Source organism: Chiloscyllium plagiosum, chromosome 4 (genome assembly GCF_004010195.1).
Source record: "Chiloscyllium plagiosum isolate BGI_BamShark_2017 chromosome 4, ASM401019v2, whole genome shotgun sequence".
NCBI classification, from domain to species: Eukaryota; Metazoa; Chordata; class Chondrichthyes; order Orectolobiformes; family Hemiscylliidae; genus Chiloscyllium; species Chiloscyllium plagiosum.
In genome coordinates this window covers 66,043,255-66,060,201 of record NC_057713.1, presented here as the reverse complement: position 1 = coordinate 66,060,201, position 16,947 = coordinate 66,043,255, and the positions used below count along the sequence as shown (strand labels likewise).

The window sequence follows — 16,947 nt, the reverse complement described above, 5'->3', positions numbered from 1 at the left end:
CACCCTTATGACCTGTCCATCATCTTTCCCATCTATCCACTCCACCCTCCTCTCCGGCCTATTATCCCTCTCCTTCATCTACCTATCGCATTCTCTGCTACCTCCCCCCACCCCTCCTCCCATTTATCTCTCAGCATCCCAGCCCACAAGCCTCATTCTTGATGGAGGGCTCATGCCCAAAACGTCGATTCTCCTGTTCCTCTGATGCTGCCTGACCTGCTGTGCTTTTCCAGAAAGGCACTTTCGACTCTGAAATTGCATGGTACCCAAATCATTCATTTGGACACAGGACACTCCATCATTGAATTATCCTCAGCCAATTTCAAATGCTATCCATTTTGGTCTCCAAACTTTATTCCATGCAAGTTAAAGAAGCAGGACATTTTTCCTGTGCTACCAGTGGCAAAACTGAAATACAGTCATGATTCTGCCTTAGGACTGAAAAACGCCTTCCAAAGTGAGGTAGGAGATGGTTTTATTCTGGTCAGATATTTTTGACCCTAACTGAAATGGTGATTAGACTTCTGTGCTGTAATAAAGCAGTTTAGGGAAGTGTTGTTGTTGCTTGAAGATCGTCTTTACACAGAGACTAAATGTTTATTAATGTGGAAGCTTGGGCATAAAAGAAACTATTATCATTTCATTTCCACATTTGTTGATATTCACTGTGTATTCTTTCACAGAGGAGAAAGTTAATGTTGGTGATTGGTCATTTTTTTCCATCTAATTTCAGGTGATTACATCGCCATTGGCTCAGATTGTGATGAACTTGGAGCTCAAATTGAGGAAAATATCCTTCTGAAGAAGTAATTGAAGCTTTTACTATTTCAGCTGGTCAGAAGTTGAGCTTATATCAAGACAGTGTAATTCTGTATCGAACTTAGGATAACTGATGTCTAAAACAGAGGTTCGGCAATGGGAAATAGTAATGAAAGGGGGTTTTAAAATACTAAATTAGTGAGTTTACCTAATTGTCACTGCAGTGAATTTGTTTTTGTAATAATTGTTGATCTGTTGTATGTTTGGTTCTTCAATTCCTCTCACCCAATGCAACCAAGATTGAGAACATTGTTTGCACAGAACACAGTCAAATTATTTTCTAAAATAACTTTTTATTTCCGAGTAAAATGTAACTTTACTGGTGTTTGCCATTTATGTCTGAAAAGGCTATGTTGTCTTTTCTGAAAGGCAGCTTGCATTAGGAGAGTGCTGCCTGGACTTGAACAGTCTCAGACTTGAACTGTGTAACTCATCTTACCCAGTATCTTCAGCTAAGTGAAGTTCTTGTTATCAGCACTGTAGATCTCACTACACTTGCTTAATATACTAAATACAAAAGACTACAAAACCTTAAGGTTCTGCATTAACTGATAATGGACGATTAAGAGTGGAGATGCCTGAGCATGCAGATTTTAAATGACTCCTAACTGTTGAATCTGGTGATGTTATATTGTGCTTCAGTCATACCAAGTTTGATGATGATCATCTGTAAACATTGTTGAGTTGTGAGCACCCTTTTTCTGTGAATCCTTCTAAGAATTGAACCTATAAAATGTTAAAAATCACACAACACCAGGTTATAGTCCAACAGGTTTAATTGGAAGCGCACTAGCTTTTGGAGCGACGCTCCGAAAGCTAGTGTGCTTCCAATTAAACCTGTTGGACTATAACCTGGTGTTGTGTGATTTTTAACTTTGTACATCCCAGTCCAACACTGGCATCTCCGAATTATAAAATGTTATATATATTGCCTCCACTCCTGAAAGGTGCAGGTGGTGTTATTGGTTTGGTTTGTTTTGCTTGTTTGTTAAAAGTCAAGATAGAGATTAATTCTTTTTATTTTGCTTTTCATTATAACTGGCAAGGTTTTAAATCCATTATTCACTATGGTTAAATTAACTAAATTGACTCTTCTGATGGTTAGTATTCTCTTCCCGTTACACAAGAACTTATAATTACATATCAACCTGATAAGCCTGCGATACAAGAGCTTAGTGTACTGTTTGCTAGCCTGAGTTCCCCTTGAAGCATGTAATTCAAGATAATACTCAGATCTGCAAATGGTTGCATACTTCCCACTTTTAAGAAGTACATCCCTCCGCCGAAGTGCCATAAGTACCTGTGGAATTCATCCCAAAGCAAACAAGCAATGTTTGGTACTTGGCTAGCCAGGGACAAATATCTGGAGGCTGGTTGAAATGATGAATCCCTTTGCATCCAAACACTCAAACTATCTCTGAGGAAAAAATGCCCACAAAACATCAGCGCTTTCATAAATTATTTAAGGACAGCAGGTGCCTGCTTGAATATTAGCAGACAAAATCTGTTCATCCCCGTCCGAACTGAATCCAAGAAGAGCCAAATTATTCATCTCATAAACGTGTATTGTTTGCTATCTAATGTGTATAGAATGCATTTAATTGTTATCCCAAGATTTTTTTTTATGTTTATGGTCATGATAAAATATCATGATGTAATTAAAAAACTGTAATATTTGGACATTTGTAATTTGAAATTGGCTGAATGGCCATCACTCTTTACAAAAGCATACTGATATTCAATTTATAACCTTACATACAAGTGACACTCTAAACACGGTTTTTAGTAAAACAAAGATGCATGAATTTCCTTAACCATTTTTGACGTGTGTACCAGGAATTTAAAAACACAGATATGAAATATAAAAACAGAGTGAGGAGCAGAATTGCAAATCTGAAAGATTCAAAAAACCCTAATCTGAGGAGGAATGTCCTGTGTGGAAATATTGCACCGGACAGATTAGCAAAAATGACTGCAGAGGTAAGCAAGGTTTTTTTTGTTGATTTTTTTAATTCTTACATGGGATGTATCTTTTTCTGGCGAGGCTAGCATTATTACCATCCCTAATTGTCCTTGAAATGATAGCACCCTACAGCCATTATAGAGGGCAGTTAAGAGTCACCCACACTGCTGTGGTTCTGCAGTTGCATGTAGACTAGACATGGCAGTTTTCCTTCCCTAAAGGACATTAGTGACCCAATCAATAATTATTATATGGTTGACAGATTATATTTAAACTCCCAATTTTTTGATTGATTTCAAATTTCTCTGTCTGCTATAGTGGAATTCAAGCATGTGTTTCCAGAGCATAAGCCTGAGCCTTGGTTTACCAGTTCAGTAGCATTACTACAATTACACTGCCTCCCTATAAATTGGTATAGGGTTCCCAATCTTTTATGTTTTGGACAGAAGTCTACCAGAATGCTGGCCCTAATATTTTGAATATCAATTACAGGTCTGTTGGTGCATTCACACTGGGTCAGATTCTAGGACCTGAGCCCAAAACTCAAGGTGGACACTCCACTACAGGACTGAGGGATTGCAGGATTGTAATAGGTGCTGTCTTTTGGATTAGATATTAAAGTGAGGCCCTATTTTGAAGAGCTTTTGAGTTACTCCGGACATCCTTGCCATAGACTGTCCATCAATGAACATCAAGCAAATAGATTCTCTGGCTGCTATCATATTGCTGTATTTGGGAGTTTACAGTGTGCAAGTTGACTTGCACATTACTTTAATGATTACATTTTGACTGTAAAGTGCTTTGGGACACCCAGGTATTAAAAGTGCTGTAGCAATGCAAGTCTGTCTTTTTAGAGTGCTCAAATATGCAAGAGTTTAGTAATACTTTTGTTATGCAAAATTCTGTTTGACCAGTCCTGTACTACTATGAGCAGACCTGGATTCCACTTCTTAGACTCAGTATGTGTGTGTTGGAAGTATGTTTACTAGAATAATATCGAAATTCAAAAAGTTATGAGGAGAAATTAAACAAACTGTGTTTGTATTTCTTGAAATTTAAAAGGTTGAGACGTGGTTTGACATAAATTTTCAGTACTTGAAGGGGAATAGTAGACTGGAAGAAACCTTTTTCTCCTTATTTGGTCATCGAGGACCAGGAAGCTGAGTCTAATGATAACAAATTATTGATTTAGTAAGTCTCACTGTGAAATTAGGAAGTGCTTCTATGTACACAGGCTTGTAAAAGTTTGGAATTCACTTTACTCAAATTAGATCTGAGATTGATGGATTTTTGATTAGCGTAGATGTTGAGAGTATGGAGTAAAGGCAGGTATGTTGAATCATAATGAAGATAAAGTATGATCTTGTTGATTGATGCTGAGACTGTTATATTTGTGAGTGGTTGAAACACAGAATTGATTGTAGCCATGGGGTGGAATGCTGAGCTCAACAGAAGTGTAAGACAGGATACAACATGCTAATTATACAGCAAAGGCATATCGCAATGAGAAAGATATGCCGAGATGATGCTTCTGCAATAATGTAAAAAGAAGAAGGGCAGTTGTTAAATAAATGAAATATTAACAAGATGTATTAAGATGATCTTTTAACTTTGTCTAAAAAATATTTGCTGAAATGTGTAAGCTAACCAGAATGTTAAAGTCAAACAGGAGACAATATTGATGTAATGAATACTGATAGAGATTGAGACAGCACAGTTACCTTGTTCGAACAGCTCTTCTTCAGCTTGTTTTTCACCTTAGTGCCTGACTTCTTTAAATCTTTGAATTACCCAAGAATAGCAGACCGAACTCAACGTGGATCAGTTCTTGAGAGTTGTCATCCTGCATCTTGACTTCGCTGGAGCCTTTGAAGTCCTTATCCTTTTTATGTCCTTTTCGGGGGTGGACATGGGTAATTATTAACAAGACCGTATCTGTCCTCTAGTGATTTCCCTTTTTAGGGTTTTAGTGATGATCTGTAGCTCGGGTTGTGGTTGAAGTTGTTAGTCGGTTTGCAGAGCTGGTTGATGTTCTTGCAAATGTTTCGTCTCCTGCCTCGATAACATCTTCAAGTGCTGTGTAGCCTCCAGGTGAAGTGCTTCATCCAGAGGCTACATAGGGAGATGAAAAGTTTGGAAGAAAGTCAGCCAGCTTGGCGATTTCCCTTTATTAAAGTGCCCAATATTCAGTTGAGATCTTAATTGCACATGGGTTATAGGTGCTCTTTTCCTTGCTGTTTCTAGGTCTTCAAAGTATTTCTCTGTGATAATTCTGCATTGCTTTTCTGAACAGGATTACAGGGGCACACCAGCTTTCAGACTTATTCAGTCAACAGCCCCATTGTTTGTTTCTGTCTGTCAGTTGTTTATGCTTTGATCTTCCTCAGTTAACTATTTTACCCATAGAATGGATCATTATGTTTACAGTATTGTCTCCTATTTGACTTTAACATTCTGGTTAGCTTACCCATTTCAGTAAATATTTTTTAGACAAGTTAAAAGATCGTCTTCATGCATCTTGTTAATATTTCATTTATTTAGCATCTGCCTTTGTTCTTTTTCCATTATTGCAGAAGAATTATCTGGGCATACATTTCTCATTGGTTATTGGTTCCCTGTACCTCAGAGATGTCAGATATCCAAATTTTTGCAAGGTTTGTAGCTCAGGTTGAGGTTTAGGGTGTAGGTTTGCTCGCTGAGCTATAGGTTTGATATCCAGACATTTCATTACCTGGCTAGGTAACATCATCAGTGACGACCTTGAAGTGAAGCGAAGCTGTTGTCACCTGCTTTCTATTTATATCTTTCTCCTGGATGGGGTTCCTGGGGTTTGTGATGATGTCATTTCCTGTTCATTTTCTGAGGGGTTGATAGATGGTATCTAGATCTATGTGTTTGTTTATGGCGTTGTGGTTGGAGTGCGAGGCCTCTAGGAATTTTCTGGCATGTCTTTGCTTAGCGTGTCCCAGGATAGATGTGTTGTCCCAGTCGAAATGGTGGTTTTTTTCATCCGTGTGTAGGGCTACGAGGGAGAGAGGGTCGTGTCTTTTTGTGGCTAGCTGCTGTTCGTGAATCCTGGTGGCTAACTTTCTTCCTGTTTGTCCTATGTAGTGATTGTGGCAGTCCTTGCATGGAATTTTGTAGATGATGTTGGTTTTGTCCATGGGTTGTACTGGGTCTTTTAATTTTGTTAGTTTTTGTTTGAGCGTGTCGGTGGGTTTGTGTGCTACTAGGATTCCGAGGGGTCTTAGTAGTCTGGCTGTCATTTCTGAAACTTCTTTGATGTATGGTAAGGTGGTTAGGGTTTCTTCTGATACAGCTTCGTTTGTGTGTGTGTTGGGATGGTTGCTGGTGTAGTTAAGTATTTGGTCAGTGTTTGTCAGTTTTCTGTATACGCAGGTTTGTAGTTCTCCGTTGTCCTTTCTTTCCACTGCGACGTCCAGGAATGCAAGTTTGTTGTCGGTTTCTTTCTCCGTGGTGAACTTTATGCCTGTGAGGGTGTTGTTGATGATGTTAAATGTCTCTTCTATCTTGTTTCGTTTTGTGATGACAAAGGTGTCATCTATGTAGCGGAACCAGATTTTTGGTTTGGTGGTTGGTAGGGCTGTTTGTTCTAGTCTTTGCATTACCGCTTCTGCTATGAATCCCCTCAGAAAACGAACAGGAAATGACATCACCACAAACTCCAGGAACCCCATCCAGGACAAACATATAAATAGAAAGCAGGAGACGACAGCCTCGCTTCACTTGGAGGTCGCCACTGATGATGTTACCTGGCCAGGTAATGAAATGTCTGGATATCAAACCTACAGCTCAGCGAGCAAACCTACACCCTAGATATCCAAATATTCATGGCTCATTTCATCCTCTACCTTACTCCAAGTTTTATATATATCCTCAATATATCTTACATAATCTCTCTTTTCTAATTTCTGACAATGTTTGTTTGACTTCATTTTCTATGTTCCAAATTAACAAAGGACTTACAAGTTCTTTCACTGCCTACTTGGACGAAAGTGTTCCTGTGTGTGCAGATCATGCACGTGGAGTATCCTCACTGTTGCAGGATGCTACAAAACCACATTGTCTGGGCCCTGCTGGTTCCGCAGTTATTTAGATCGATGCTTCCTTACTACTTTTCAGATTGATGGATCCTGGCCTTGGAACCTCCAAAGTGAGAGAGAGACTGAAACTAAAAGAGAGGGGCATGCATGATGGGAAGCGAGACTGGAGTAAAAGGGGAGGGAAAAATAGTAGAGGCATTATCCTCTATCTTTCAATCCTCATTGGATAAAAGAGTACTACTGGAAAACTTGATCATGTTCAAACACTTCTCATAAAAAGGAGAGGGATAAACCATGAAAGTACAGATGTACACCGGAACCAATAACCAATGAGAAATGTATGCCCAGATGTAATTAGCACCTCTGAGAAAGTTACTGGAAACATTTATCAGAGACAAAATGAGCTTTTATTTAGAGGAAATATGTTAATCAAGGCAACAAATGTAGATTTATTAAAGATAAATTTGTCTGGCTAACTGAATTGAATTATTTGAGGTATCAGAAAGTTGATCAAGGTAGTAAAGTAGATGATCACGTGTAGCTTTATGGAAGATACTCAGGTCAGCAAATGTTATTTAGATGATGGAAACCCATACAACCCAGAGGAAAGTAGTGGTATAGATGCATAATAAGCTTGGTTAGAGGAAGCGAAGAATGGATGGATGTTTTTTCACAGAGCTTGTTTGCAGCTGTGTTCTCTGAAGCTCAGTATTAAATTCATTACTCTTTGCAATTTTTGAAGACTGAAATATGGGTATTGGAAATAGCATTTTAGAGTTTATAGATGATGTGAAACTTGGTGACAAGAATAATTATAGTCTACAGAGTGACATTGACAGAATAGTGAAATGGGCAGAAGCATTGTGAGTGATGCATATGCAAGAGCTAACCAGGAAAGACAATAAGGTATGATTTTTATTAATATAGGTGCACAGAGTCCTTTTGTGTTCATTTATGCAAATACTTGGCAAAGTAGGCCAAGTTGATAAGTTGGTTTAAGGACAAGTGAGATATTTTAGTTCACAAATAAAGGAAAAGGACATTAAAGCAAATTAATCATTCAAAATCCTTTACAGATTACTGGTTAGACCTCCACTGAAGTATTATGAACAAGTCTGGACACCACATATCAGAGAATGCAGGTTTAGAAAGGGTACAGAAACAGTTTATCAAGATTAGAATGAATAGCAGTTGTGAGGATAGGTTAGATAAAGTAGGACTGTTAAACTTGTAACAAAGTTGAAAGGTGGCCTAACGGGGTTTACAAGAAAATGGCATATTTTAACGAGTAGGTACTACAATATTGATCCTTTGACAAGTGGATCATTTATGAGAGGTCAAAGATACAAACTTTTTATCAAACGTTCTGTTATGCAATGAAAATGTCAAAGTCTAGAGCATTGTACTTAAAAATCTGGTAGAAGCATAGTGCGTAAATAATTTTAAAAGGTAATTGATAGATATTTGTTGAGAGGTTGCAGCATTCCAGGCATAATGAGACTGCTCTTCTAAAAAGCATGTACATGCACAGTAGGATGAATAGTCCCCTTCCACAATAAGTTTCTATGTTTCTTTTACAATAATTAAGGTCAGCCTATCTGTTAGTCCTTTGGAAAATGAACTACAACTAGGGTAATAGAGTATTTTCAGTTAAATTGTTGGTGATCTCCAAAATTATCACTAGCTGCTGAAAGTATCACGTTTTTGCTTTGATGTTTGAAGGTGAAAAATGAAATCTGAATATATCAAGTGTGGTGAAGGGTGCACAATTTTATTTTTATGAATGCTTTTGGACTTTATATGATATTGATGCAGGTGGGTGTTCCTTACAGCTCTAAAGTGTTTTCTTTTTAAAAACAGCAAAATCGGAGAGTCCTTCCAGAAAAGTGATGTGACCTAGTCAAAGAGTAAACCCTGTGGTGTCAGTGGAAAGATGTTTATATTGTTCTGTTTAGGACAGGTATTGTAAATCTGAAACATCATTAACTTTTTTTTTCAGTTCAGAACAATCTAGGTTAGCAACTCTTATTTAAATGAAAATTCAGTTCAGAGTGAGATTTTCCATTCAGAAAGCACCAGCATTGAGTTTAGAGGGCATTTTAGTTTCTCTCCTACGAGGAGTTCAGGGACCAGTTAATTGATAAGTTTCACAAATTAAACCTTTGAAGCAGGAGAGTTTGATGAGAACTGAGAGGGTTTAGGCTCTCTGATTTATGGAAAAGTCCATATTGGCAATTTGGAAAGGATTCAATGATTTTCCTGCAGTCAACAGCAAGATAACTAGTCAATTAAGTAGAACCTGAAAGAGTTGTGGTAGAGGATGTAATTTCTCTAGACTTGCGTGTCTGTAACAGATAGTATTGGGAAATGGACTAAAAAATAGTTTTACTGTGCGTTGTAAGATTCTAAATGTATATATTTAGATAGCATGGTTTTTATTTCTTTGTGTCATAAACTTTTATTCTGTTTGCAAAGAAAATCTGTAGTCTTTGAGTATGTCTCAGTGGCTGGCCACCACGATAACTAAGTAGACAAAAAAAAAGTTATCAACCAGATTTTAAGCTGGGATCTGACTTGTCCAGTAGCCTTACAAGCTGGGATCATCTCACAAGTTTTATATTACAACTTTTGCAGTCCGGAAGATTGATGCATATTTCTTTGATCTGAGTGGACGGTGGGTCTTATAAGTATGTGAGAGTTAAAAGACATTGCATTGAAGCTACAACTAAATAATGCATGGATGTCTTCAAGTTTTAATTTGTGACAAATACGTTCAATGGTTTTTCAAATTCTGGTTTAAAGATGGTGATTACATTTTGACAAAATTGAAATAGTTTGCATTTGCTTTGCACCTTATATTTTAAAAATGTTTTAGAAATATTCTAAGGAATTTAACAAACCTAGGAACTGCACTTCAGCATTTAATTATGAGTAACTGGAACACTGTTCTTTACTTTTTGTGGCATATTACTTTGTAATGATATAAATGCCCAAATATTTTAATATATAAAGTATGTTGGTCAGGACACTTGAATATGCAGTAAGATCTTTTAATACCTATCTGAATCACCAGAAATGGCTAACAAGACTTAGCTTTAATATTTCAACTGAAACAGTGCCCCTAATGAGAAAATACTGGAAGTGTCAAGTTGTAACCAAATCTAGAGCTTTCTACTTGGTCGCAAGCGTGCTATCAATTAAAGCATGCAGATATTTAAGTTGCTTATAAATAAGCCTAAACTTTCATCTTATCAGCAGCTATATCTGAGTACTTTTGTCAGTTTGATGCATATTTAGTTTGCAGATTCTTTAGCCAACAGTGTAGCTCAACATTTTAAGTAATTAATCTGCTGACTCTCCATCTATTGTGCAATTATTGATCTAACCTGAGTACTTTATACACCATCTCAGGAAATGGCTAGTGATGAGCTTAAAGAAATGCGAAAAGCCTTGACCAAGGAAGCCATTCGAGAACATCAAATGGCTAAGACTGGTGGTACTGAAACTGACTTATTCACATGTGGCAAATGTAAGAAGAAGAACTGTACCTATACACAGGTAAGAACTGCAAGTTGATGAATTGTTTGAAGAAGGGATTTGTTGCATAGAGCTGGGTCAGGAGTTTGTACGTAAGCCTACTTAGTTATTCATAGTCATACAGCACAGAAGTAGAACCTTCAGTCCAACTTGGCCATGCTGACCAGGTTTCCCAAACTGAACTTGTTTCATTTGTCTTAGGTTGGCCAATATCCCTCTAAGTCTTTTCTATTCCTTTGACTGTCCAAATGTGTCTTAAATGTTATAATTGTACTCATCTTTACCACTTCCTTGGAAGTTCATTCCATAGATGCATCACCCTCTTGAAGAAGTTGTCCCTTTTGAATCTTGCCCCTCTAACATCATTTTAAAGCTTTCTGCACACTCAGTTTAATAACATCCTTTCTTTAACAAGGCGACCACAACTGTACACAGTACTCCAAAAGTGGCCTCACCAAAGTCTTGTACAGCCACAACATGACCTCCCAACTCCTATACTCAGTGCTCTGACCAATGAAAGCAAGCGTGCCAAAAGCCGCCTTCACCACCTTGTCTACTTGTTGCAAATTGCAACACCTTACATTTATCTAAATTAAACGCTATCTGCCCATTTGTTCTACTGATCAAGAGCTCATTGTATTCTTAGATAACCTCCGAAACTATCCACCATACCATCAATCTTGGTGTCATCCACAAACTTCCATTAGTCACAGACCCCCCCCCCACTATGAAACCACAACCTTCTTCTCCCACCATTCAATCCAATTTTGTATCTAATTTGATAATTTTCCCTGGATCCTTACTAACCACTTTCCCATGTAAAACCTTGTCAAAGGCCTTGCTAAAGTCCATGTTGACAACGTCTATTTCTCTGCCTTCATATTTGTTCTTGGTCACCTCTTCAAAAAAAAAGTTTCCAAAGGTATGTTAACTTTCCCAGTCCCTTGCCTTTCCAATTACATGTAAATCTTGTCCTTTAGAATCCTCTGCAACAACTTACCAATCGCTGATGTAAGGTTCACTAGTCTATGTGGTAAATGTAAGAAGAAGAACTGCACCTATACACAAGAAAGCACAGCAAGTTGATGACTTGTTTGAAGAAGGGGTTGGTTGCATGGAACTGGTGTGGGAATTTGTCCAGAAGCCAACTCCCTGGCTTTTCCTTGCACCCCTTCTTCAATAAAATGGCACAACATTAGCCACCCTCCAGTCTTCAGGCACCTGACCTGTGGCTGTCAATAAGACCAATATCTCTGCAATTTCTTCTAGCCTCCCACAATGCCCTGGCATACACATGATCAGGTCCTGGGATTTATCTACTTTCATGTGGTTTAAGACCTCCAACACCACTTCTTTTATGAAGTGGACTCTTTTCAAGACATCATGATTTATTTCCCCAAGTTCCCTAGTTTATATGTCTATCTCCACTTCTAGTTAAAAATATGATTTGGAGATCACACAACACCAGGTTATAGTCCAACAGGTTTAATTGGAAGCACACTAGCTTTTGGAGCATCGCTCCTTCATCAGGTGATAGAGGAGGGATCAATCCTAACACACAGAATTTATAACAAAAATTTACAGTGTGATGTAACTTAAAATTATACGTTGAAAAATTGATTGTCTGTTGAGTCTTTCATCTGTTTGAATACCATGATAGTTTCACTTCTTTCATGTGTAAATCACAAAACGTTTTTTTAAAAGTTGCATTCTCAGGTTAGCTGTTAACAATGGGTATTAACAATAGCTGTTAAAAATATGTTTTATAACTAAGCAGACATCCTATGAAAACATGTTGACCATCTGGATGGATTGTAGCCATGTATGTTAAAAGATTCTGGGGCAGAGATAAGGGCAGGAAGTAATTTATGTGAAAAATTCTACTTCAGAGATCTGGTGGATAGTTAAAGAAATCCCCTTATTGAGTAGGAGGTCAAAATACATCTGAGAATTATAGCTTAATCAGCTTATTATTAGTGATAAGAAATATAATTGAACCCATTTAAGAGAGCAGATAAATGTTCCAACACTGTTCTCAATCTACCTCACTGCCAAAAAGCTCCCTCCTCAAGCAGGGAGCTAACTTGCAGAACCTGTGGGAAATTATTCTGTCTCCGCCGCCTTCAAGCCAAAACTAAACTCGCCCCAACCAGTGTCATCGAGCTGTAGTGTGCAGATGATGATGCTTGTATATGTACAGGCTCCAAGGACATACTCCAGACCATCATCAGCACTTTTACGGTGGCATATAAGGAATGCCTGAAGAAGGGCTTATGCCCGAAACGTCGATTCTTCTGTTCCATGGATGCTGCCTGACCTGCTGCGCTGTTCCAGCAACACATTTTCAGTCTGATCTCCAGCATCTGCAGACCTCACTTTCTCCTCGAAGATTTTAACCTACTGCGAATCCTCTTACAAGGATGCCTTCCTTGAAGAAGCTCTCTTCCCCCCCATTCCTGAAGAAGGGCTTATGCCCGAAACGTCGATTCTCCTGTTCCCTGGATGCTGCCTGACCTGCTGCACTGTTCCAGCAACACATTTTCAGCTATGAGAGCATGGGTCTCACCCTGAACATCTGCAAGACAAGTCCTTCATCAACCTGGCCAGGAAATGTGGAATAAAGCCCCTAATCATCATAGTCTATGGGGACCACTCAGAATATTGACCACTTCCAATATCTTGGAGGTGTTCTGTCAGCCAAAGTAGCTATTAATGAAGAGGTCCAGCAACGCCTCCAGTATGCTTGTGCAGCTTTGAGCTACCTGAGGGAAAGTGTGTTTGAGAGCATCAGATCCAACACCATGATCGTGGTTTACAGAGATGTGATGCTCCTATGTGGCTCTGAGACATGGATTGTCACAGCAGAGACCTCAAGGCTCTGGAGCAGTACCATCAACACTGCCTGCGCAAGATCCTGTAAATCCACTGGGAAGAAAGACATACCAACACTACCATCTTTGATCAGGCCAACATACCCAGCATCTACGAACTGACCACCCTTGATCGGCTACGATGGGAACATTGTACCCATGGCTGACATGAGACTCCCCGAGTAGGTGCTTTACTCCTGGCTTCGAAATGGCAGACAAGTCCCACATGCACAAAGGTAGCACTTCAGTAGTACCCTCAAAGCCTCACTGGCGAAGTGCAACACCTGGAAATCACTGGCCCAAGACTGTCTGTCTAAAGTGGAGGAGGAGCATCCTGGAAGGCCCTTTGAGACTTGTTGTCAGGAAAAAATGGAACCCAGGTGAAAATTGCAAAAGGAGCGCACTGCTGCATTAATGCCCCACCCACCCTTTCCTTTGACCACCACCTACCTCAAGTTAAAGAAACCTGCGGTAGGTGTATCAGTCTGTACAGCCCTGTGCAAACTCACCTGAGTGAAAGGGTGTCATCCTCATCTGTGAGGGACCACTGATGATGCGACATAAGAAATAAAACAATGAATAATTAGCATGGAATATAGAAAAATATAATTTGATCAACCTTACTACATTTTTTTGGGTAATAGAGTAGACAGTAGTGATACAGCAAAGTTTATTTTAACTGGTACCTTATCAGAAAGCACTCTTGATAATGTTTGCTGGTTTATATACCTCAAATACCACGATCTAACATGATGTCTGAGTATTTAGGCAGTAAATGAAGTATATATTCCTGCATTAGGCTTTTATCACTTACTGTGTTTTTACATTGATGTTTTGAGGGATGTTACTGTCTCTCAAAGCTTAGTTTAGTCGGGTTGTACTGTCATTTTGCAGCAACAGCAGGAGCAGTCAGCGTGAGGACTGGGAGTTGTCATGAGGATAAATTTCTCTATAAAAGGACTTACCTAGAGAGTCAGCAGCCTCCATTTTGCAGCAGTAGCGGGAGCAGTGAGAGCAAAGAGCTGAGTGGGAGCAATCAAATTATGCTCTGGGAATGTGAGTGAACCGATAGGTTCGGCCACTGCTGAAATTTGAGACACTACATGTATAGTGTCTCCCAAATGCCCCCCTCCTCAAACCAAAAAAAAACTATGGTGTGTTGATAAGGTTTTTTCGATTTTGTTTTTATCATGTGATTGATAAAACATTTTCTTTTTTCATTTATCTATTATTTGACATTATATTTGGACTAAATTAAGCTTAAGAGTCAAAATGGCAGGAGAGCTCAGGTGTGTTATGCTGGTCTTGCTCAATGTGGGAGCTCAGGGTCGTGGCTGGTGTCCCTGCCTCCTTCACATGCTGGAAGTGTGTCCAGCTGCAGCTCTTGTTAGACCGCATGATGGCTCTGGAGCTGTGGATAGACTTACTTTAGAGCATCCGTGATGCTGAGGAGGTCGTGGATAGCATGTTTAGTGAATTGGGATTGCTGAGGGGGAAAGGGAATGAGTGACCAAAAGGCAGAGAAAGAGCAGGAAGGTAGTGCAGGGGACTGCGGTCATCTCCCTCCAGAAAAGTACGCTGTTTTGGATATTGCTGGGGGAGATGACTCACCAGGGGAAGGAAGCAGTAGCCAGGTCAATGGCACTGTGGCTGGCTCTGTTGTACAGAAGGGCGGGAAAAAGAGTGGAAGGGCTCTCGTCATAGGGAATTCAATTGTAAGGGGAGTAGATAGGCAGTTCAATGGTTGAAAACTAGACTCCTGAATAATATGTTGCCTCCCAGGTGCACAGGTCAGGGTTGCCTAAGATTGGCTGCAGAACATTCTGAAGGGCGGGTGAACAGCCAGTTGTTGTGGTGCATATAAGCACCAATGATTATAGGTTTAAAAAAAACTAGATGAGGACCTACAAGCAGATCTTAGGGATTTAGGAGCCAAGTTTAAAAAGTAGGACCTCAGAGGTAGAAATCTCTGGATTGATGCCAGTGCTATGCGCTGGTCAGAGTAGAAATGAAAGAATAGGCAGGATGAATGCGTGGCTTAAGAGATGGGACAAGAGGGAAGGGTTCAGATTTTTGGGACATTGGGACTATTACAAATTGGATGTCCACACAGAAATTGCCTCGACTGTAACCAATGTCCTAGGTGGTGTTTTTGCTAACTCTGTTGAAGGTTTAAACTAATGTGGCAGTGGGATAGGAATCAAATGAGGAGGTTAGTGGACAGTGAGGTAGTAACTAAAGCTTGTAAGGAACTAGATAATGAAGTCAGCATGACCAAGAAGAAGAGCAGGCCGGGAGCAGATGATGAAATCAAAGGGACTGGTGGTCTGAGGTGCATTTGTTTTAATGTGAGAAGTGTAGTAGGTAAAGCAGATAAACTTAGGGCTTGGATTAGTACCTGGGAGTATAATGTTATTGCTTGGTTGAGGGAAGGGCAAGATTGGCAATTAAATATCTCTGGATATAGATGCTTCACGTAGGACAGACAGGGAGGTAAAAGGCATTACTGGTCAGGGAGGATATCACAGCTGTGCTGAAGAAGGGCACTATGGAAGACTCGCAGTGACACAATATGGGCAAAGCTAAGAAATAGGAAGGGTGCGGTAACAATGTTGGTGATATACTACAGGCCTCCCAACAGTGAGCATGAAATAGAGGTACAAATATGTAAACTGTTTATGGAAAGATGTAGGAGCAACTGGGTGGTGTTAGGAGATTTTAATTTTCCCCAACATTGATTGGGATTCACTTAGTGTTAGAGGTCTAAATGGAGCAGCATTTGTAAGGAGCATCCAGGTTTTATAGAGCAGTATGTAAATAGCCCAACTTGGCAAGGGGCCATACTGGACTTGGTGTTGGGGAATGAGCCCAGCCAGGTGGTTGAATTTCAGTAGGGGATTGCTTTAATAATAGTGATCACAATTCCATAAGTTTTAGAATACTCATGAATAAAGATGAGAGTGGTCCGAAAGGAAGAATGCTGAATTGGAGGAAGGCCAACTATAGCAAAATATGGCAGGAACAGGGGAATGTAGATTGGGATCAGTTGTTTGATGAGAAAGTGAGGACTACAGATGCTGGAGAACAGAGCTGAAAATGTGTTGCTGGAAAAGCGTAGCAGGTCAGGCAGCATCCAAGGAGCAGGAGAATTGACGTTTCGGGCATAAGCCCTTCTTCAGGAATGAAGAAAGTGTGTCCAGCAGGTTAGGATAAAAGGTAGGGAGGAGGGACTTGGGGGAGGGGCGTTCGAAATGCGATAGGTGGAAGGAGGTCAAGGTGAGGGTGATAGGCCGGAGTGGGGTGGGGGCGGAGAGGTCAGGAAGATCTTTATCTTCACCATGGACATCCAGTCCCTGTACACCTCCATCCCCCATCACGAAGGACTCAAAGTCCTCCGCTTCTTCCTTTCCCGCCGTACCAACCAGTACCCTTCCACTGACACCCTCCTTCGACTGACTGAACTGGTCCTCACCCTGAACAACTTCTCTTTCCAATCCTCCCACTTCCTCCAAACCAAAGGAGTAGCCATGGGCACCCGCATGGGCCCCAGCTATGCCTGCCTCTTCATAGGAGATGTGGAACAGTCCATCTTCCACAACGACACTGGCCCCACTCCCCACCTTTTCCTCCGCTACATCGATGACTGTATCGGCACCACTTCATGCTCCCACGAGGAGGGTGAACAGTTCATCCA

At 40.0% G+C, this 16,947-nt stretch overlaps 1 protein-coding gene across 1 annotated transcript in view; it reads left to right on the top strand.

The window, feature by feature from the left end:
• Positions 1 to 16,947, top strand: part of tcea1 (transcription elongation factor A (SII), 1) — an 80,704-nt gene that overhangs the window by 49,997 nt on the left and 13,760 nt on the right. The window contains exons 6-8 of the mRNA XM_043688334.1: positions 734 to 790; positions 2,645 to 2,799; positions 10,258 to 10,404. Of these exons, the coding sequence (XP_043544269.1) occupies positions 734 to 790; positions 2,645 to 2,799; positions 10,258 to 10,404 (359 nt within the window). The remainder of the gene's footprint in view (positions 1 to 733; positions 791 to 2,644; positions 2,800 to 10,257; positions 10,405 to 16,947) is intronic.